This window comes from Penaeus vannamei, chromosome 32 (genome assembly GCF_042767895.1).
Source record: "Penaeus vannamei isolate JL-2024 chromosome 32, ASM4276789v1, whole genome shotgun sequence".
In the NCBI taxonomy this organism is placed as follows: Eukaryota; Metazoa; Arthropoda; class Malacostraca; order Decapoda; family Penaeidae; genus Penaeus; species Penaeus vannamei.
The window spans coordinates 19,103,137-19,109,484 of record NC_091580.1 but is presented as its reverse complement, the minus strand read 5'-3'; the positions used below and the strand labels follow the sequence as shown (position 1 = coordinate 19,109,484).

Below are 6,348 nucleotides of genomic sequence, written 5' to 3'. Positions count from 1 at the left end.
GGAGGGGGAGGAGGGGGGCCAAAGGAGGGGGAGGAGGGAGAAAAGGGGGCGTAAGGAGAAGGAAAGAGGAGGAGGGGAATAGAGAGAAGAGGGAAGGGAAAGGGGAGAGGGGGAAGAAGGAGAGGGAGGAGGGGAGAGAGAGGGAGAAGGAGGGCACCTAGACGTCAGATGAGGACGCTAGGTTGGGGACTTGAGTATGGGATTCGGGGTTGGGCTTTCGGACTGGGAATTTAGATTGGGGTTTCGGATTGGCAACTTCGGATTGGGACTTCGGGTTGGGCTTTTAGAAAGGACTTCGGATTAGGATATCGTTTGGGAATTTCAGATTGGGACTTAAGATTGGGATTTCGGGATGGGATTTCAGAAAGGATTGCGGATTAGGATATCGTGTGGGGGTTTTGGATTGGGACTCCGGAGTGGGATTTCAGACCATTTTAACTTCAGAACAGGACCAGAACAGAACTTGGAATTTCAATTTCGAGACTAAAGAATGGGACTTCAGATTAAGAATTCGACATCAGATTTCAGATTGTAACTACAGAATGGGACCAGATTTCGGATTTCAGAATGAGACTACAGATTTCAATTTCGATTTCAGACTTCAGATTGTGACTATAGAATGGGACCACAGATTTCGGACTTTAGAATGAAACTAGCGATTGAAATTTCAGATTTCAGAATGTGACTGCAGATTTCGGACTGCAGATTTCGGACTTCAGATTGAGATTTCAGATTGTGACACCGGGTGACGGATTCCTTTTCACCTCGAGACGCGTGCGGGCGTGCGGGCGGGCGGGAGAGCGACGTGTTTGGCCAATATAAATGCTCGGCTAAATTTAGATCCCAATACACGTGCGGGCGGGAAGGTGTAGGCGGTCGCTAGTGATGGGGGGAGAGGGGAGGGAAGAAGGGAGAAGGGAGCGAGGAAAAAAGAAGGGAAAGTGGTAAAAAAGGGGGAGAGGGGAGGGAAGAAGGGAGAAGGGAGCGAGGGAAAAAGAGGGAGAAGGGAAAGAGCAAAAAGGGAGAGGGAAAGCAAAAGAGAGAGGGAGAGAGAGAGAGAGAGAGAGAGAGAGAGAGAGAGAGAGAGAGAGAGAGAGAGAGAGAGAGAGAGAGAGAGAGAGAGAGAGCACTTCTATATCTAAATCACATATTTGTAATCGATTTTCTAAAACTGTTTTCTTCTGCTTTCAGGTATGTCATCAGAGAGTACTACGCCGGACTACGGGAAGGTTAGAAACGATACAAAATAAAAAGGATACGAAAAGGGAGAGAGAGAGAGAGAGAGAGAGAGAGAGAGAGAGAGAGAGAGAGAGAGAGAGAGAGAGAGAGAGAGAGAGAGAGAGAGAGAGAGAGAGAGAGAGAGAGAGAGAGGAAAGAGAGTTAAAGGAAGAGTGAGGAAAAATGAGAGAGAGGAAAGAGGGCAAAGAGGAAAGAGAGAGAAGGGAGAGGGAGAACGGAGAGAGGGATAGGGGAAAAAAGGGGCCGAGGGGAGAGAGAGGAGAGGGGAGGAGAGGGGAGAGGGGAGGAGAGGGGAGAGGGTAATAGCGTGAGTTGAATGAGCCCGCGCGGCCTGTGCTCCGCTCCTCTCTACTCTGCATCGAGTTAGCGCCGCGGGAAATTTTTCAATCTCACGCGGGTAAACATCGCGGCAAAAAAAGGAAAAAAAGATGTTTAAAAAGTATAAAAAAGTGAGGTAAAAAGAGAAATAAAAAGGACAAAAAAGTAAGGTGAAAGAAAAAAAAAAGTTAAAAAAGTATAAAAAGTAAGATAAAGAAGAAGAAAAGAAAACACACGAGGACTTAAAACACGACCTCTGGAGGAGGTGCCAGTCAAACAACAAACTTTATTTTACTGTGTAGTTTAGCGCGACGGGAGGGAGGAAAGGGGGAGGGGGAGAGGAGAGAGGAGAAGTGGAGAGGGAGGAGAGGGGAAAGGAGAGGGGAGGGGAGTTTATGAGAGGGGAAAGGAGAGGAGAGAAGGGAGGGGAGGTTATGAGAGGGGAGATGAGGGAAGTGGGAGTGAAAGGAGAGAAGACGAGAAGGGAGGAGACGAAGAGGAGAGGAGCAGAGAGAGAGAGAGAAGAGAAATAGGAGAGGGGAGAGGAAGAGTCGAGAAGAGAGGAGAGGAGGAAGGGACGTAAGGGGAGAGGAGAGGAGAGGTAAGGAAGGGACGTGACAGGGGAGAGGAGAGGGGAGGTGAGGAAGGGACGTGACAGGGGAGAGGAGAGGTGAGGAAGGGAGGGTCACACACACGCACTCAGGGGAACCCCGCCGCCCTGCATTCAACTTTAGGCGTGTTGCAGTGCAGTGTTGCAGCCGCCGGTGGACGTGACCGGGATTCGCAGGCTTTCGTCGAGCTCAGGACTTCGCTAAGACTTTGAGGAATAGTTTCTTCGACATCCCTCACGCCTCTCTCCTCTCCTCTCTCGCCGCCTCCGCTGCTGACGCCCTCCTCTTACTTCTTTATCATCATCATCATCTTCTTCTCTTTCACCTCTTCCTTCTTCTTCATCATCTTCTCCTTCTTCTTCTCCTGCTCGTCCTCCTCCTTGTCCTGCTCGTCCTACTCTTACTCCTCCTTGTCCTGCTCGTTCTCCTCCCCCCCCCTGCCTTCCTCCTTATTTTCCTCCTTTCCCCTACCCCTCCCCTCCCCCCTTATTTTCCTCCCTTCCCCTCCTCTCCCCTTCATTCCCTCACCCCGTCCCCCTCTCCTCTCCCCCCCCGGGATCTCGGGTTCAGCGTATGCTCAACTGAGAATCACAGAGTCCAGGAGCGAAATGCAGTTCTAGTGTTCTTTTTTGTTCTTAAAGTTCACGCGAGAGAACACACACACAAGTTTGTTCGTCTGCAGACCGTGTGAAATGCCCCAGAACGTTAGAGTGAGAGCAGTGTGTGTGTGTGAGAGAGAGAGAGAGAGAGAGAGAGAGAGAGAGAGAGAGAGAGAGAGAGAGAGAGAGAGAGAGAGAGAGAGAGAATGAGAAAATGAGAGTGAGTGAGTGTTTGAGTGAGTGCGTTTGCTCGTTCAAAATCTCTCGCACAATGCGCGCTGGAAGTTGTCGCCGAAGTGTGTTGGTCGCGTTCCTTGAAATGGACATCCTGGCGTACCCTGAGAGCACAATGGAGGTACAGTTTGACACTTCCCTCAAAAATGTACCAGCGGTGGAACAATCACCATCACGGTTCCAGAACAGTGAAAGCACTCTTGTTATTAGTGCTTTATGGAAATCCTATCGTACCCGGAGAACATAGTCAATGGTACAGTTTGTGATACGAATATCCAAAATGTACCACCGATGATACAGTTACCATTATAAATGTTTTAAGTTATTAACATGTGTATTGGTATTACCATTATAAACGTGTGTTTGTGAGAGAGAAAAAGAGAAAAAAAGGAGAGTGTGTGTGTGTATTTATATAATCTTACATGTTTGTCACATAGGTATCACACACACATATACATATGCATAGATGCATGATTGTTGCTTTACCTGCTTATTCCTCTCTTCTTGCCACACTAGACAACCCAGTGTTGTGTTGTCTATTCCCTTCCGTAAGAGCTATGTATTGCTGTAACACCTTGTTCATTACCGGGAGTCAAGATATCTTGGTTGTCTACCTTAAACCCTAAGCTCGCCATCTGCTCTTGTTGGGCCCATCAATAGGGTTTCTACAACTGGTAGCAGCGGTGGGATTCGTGTGTGTGTGTGTGGTGTGTGTGTGTGCGTGTGCGTGCGTGTGTTTGTATGTGTGAGTACGTGTTTGTGTGCGCGCGTGTCCACGTATATGTGTACTTGATTGTATCTCCTAAAGCAAACATACCTACGTACACTCTGACCCACCTCCAAAACGCGCCGCCAATGGAACACTCGCCATCACGAAACGCGATTCCAGCAGCGCGTTAGTCGTTCAGGGAACCCTCATGAGGCCGCTGGACAGAGGGAGGGACGACCGCCTGCCCCGATTCCATTCCGTGCTTTGCCTTCGCGTTTGTGAAAGCACGGCTATATCGCAGGACGAAAAAAGAGGAAGAAAAAAAGGAAGAGTAAAAAAAAAAAAAAAAATCACGAGTGGTGTGCAGCCCAGAAATCGAACGGAGTGACATGTCGAAGGAAAGGGACTCAGTGACGAGGAAGGGAATGCGTTTTTTCTCTGTTGCTATTTTGAGCCCTTTTTGTAGAGGGGGAGCGGGGGGGGGGGGGAGGGACCAAATACGCTTGAAGAGTTGAGCGAAAGATGAGTGTTGTCTGGGTGAATGCACGCGTGAGAGAGAGAGAGAGAGAGAGAGAGAGAGAGAGAGAGAGAGAGAGAGAGAGAGAGAGAGAGAGAGAGAGAGAGAGAGAGAGAGAGAGAGGGGGGGGGGGAGGGGGGAAGAGAGGGACAGAAGGACAGTGGCAGAGACATAGATAAATAAAGAGACAGACAGACACAGACAAAGAGAGAGAGATAGAGACAGAGACAGAGACAGAGAGCAATGAATCTCGTTTGTAGCGAATGAGTGTATGTCCTTGTGTCCTTTACGAGCACATATGGTGATGAATACATGCATATGTGAGCGTTTTCGGAGACGTGTGTGTAAACGTACTTGTGTACACGGCTGATATGTGCTGCTGTAGAGAGAGAGAGAGAGAGAGAGAGAGAGAGAGAGAGAGAGAGAGAGAGAGAGAGAGAGAGAGAGAGAGAGAGAGAAAGAGAGAGAGAGAGAATCTGAGAGAGAGCAGGGAGGGAGAGGAGAATCTTGGTAAGCGAGCGAGAGAGATGAGAGAGAGAGAGAGAGAGAGAGAGAGAGAGAGAGAGAGAGAGAGAGAGAGAGAGAGAGAGAGAGAGAGAGAGAGAGAGAGCAGAGAAAGAGAGAGAGAGAGAACGAGCGAGAAAGCGAAAGAGAGAACGAGCGAGAAAGAGAGAGAGAGAACGAGCGAGAGTGCGAAAGAGAGAGAGAGAGAGAGAGAGGGAGAGAGAGAACGAGCGAGAGTGCGAAAGAGAGAGAGAGAGAGAGAGAGGGAGAGAGAGAAAGCCCGCGTTATATTTAAAATTCCAGCGTCTGTATACACAATATGCGTGGATGTAAATATGCCCGTAATTACATTCCTTCAGCGTGCTCTGTGCCAAGTTGCTGAGCGCGATAAATTTGTATGGAAAAGTTGGTCGTGTCAAAGAGGATTCGGTCCGGATAAAAGGGTCGGCTGCTGGCCATGTTTATCGAGAGTTGCGATTCATGGCCGTTTTTGGTATTGGTATTAACGTTGCAGCATCGTCGTCGTCGTCGGTATCGTCATCGCTAGAATCATTTTCATCGTTATTATTTTCATTTTTCATCATTATCATCGTCATCGTTATCGTCGTCATCGTCATCGTCATCGTCATCGTCATCATCATCATCATCATCATCATCATCATCATCATCATCATCATCATCGCCTTCACCACAACCACAACCACTACCACTACTTCCACCATCACCACCTACTCCTCCACCACCACTTCCTCCATCACCACCAACACCACCACCACCACCACTTCTGTCATCACTTCCATCACCACCACCACAACACATCACCGCAGTCGATCACCGCCCGTGAGTCAGCTATCTGCAACCTTTCACCCAATCCCGCCAAACCCGCCAACACAATCCCGCCAATCCCGCCAAACCCACCAATCCATAGCCGATTTGGCAGCCACCCCCCTGACCTGTGACACGGAATAAATAGCATTATAAAACTAACATGATTGCGTACGCTCTCCCCTCACCAAGCCAGCCTAATCGACCTCCCTCACCTCCCCTTTTTTCGTTTTCATCACTTCCCTCTTTTCGTTTCCCTCACTCCCCTCATTCTGTTTTTCTCACTTTCCTCTTTTCGTTTTCCTCACCCCCCTCCTTTTTATTTTCCTCTCCCTCCTTTCGTTTCTCTCGCTTCCCTCATTCCCCTCTTTTTTGCGTCTCTCACTCTCCTCTTTTCGCTTCCCTCACTCCACTCTTTTTGCTTCTCTCCTCTCTTTTCGCTTCTCTCACTCCTCTTTTCGCTTCTCTCCTCTCTTTTCGCTTCCCTCACTCCTCTTTTCGCTTCTAGCCTCTCTTTTCGTTTCCCTTTCTCCTCACTCCGATACGCCTCCACTCTGCCCCAACTCGTCTCCGTTTCCCCTTCATTTCCCTTCCCATCCTCCATCTTCCTTATCCCCTGCTTTATTTCCTTTATCTCCTCTCCCTTCTCCACCGTTTCCTTTCTTATTAGTTTCCTGCCTTTCCTTACCCTCGTTTACTTTAGTTTTTCCTATCTTGCCCTTTCTTCGTTCCGCATCCTTACCTTACTTTACCCATCCTGGCCCCCTTTACCTCACTCTTATCCTACCTTTT

The 6,348-nt window shown here is 48.8% G+C and overlaps 1 protein-coding gene across 1 annotated transcript in view; it reads right to left on the bottom strand.

Moving 5' to 3' along the window:
* Positions 1–2,734: 2,734 nt before the first annotated feature.
* The window catches only part of LOC113822183 (chondroitin sulfate proteoglycan 4-like), a gene marked incomplete at its 5' end in the record, with an annotated part of 45,254 nt that continues 41,640 nt past the window's right edge, over positions 2,735–6,348 (bottom strand). Inside the window, 2 exon segments of the mRNA XM_070144652.1 lie at positions 2,735–2,749; positions 3,038–3,226. Of these exon segments, the coding sequence (XP_070000753.1) occupies positions 2,735–2,749; positions 3,038–3,226 (204 nt within the window).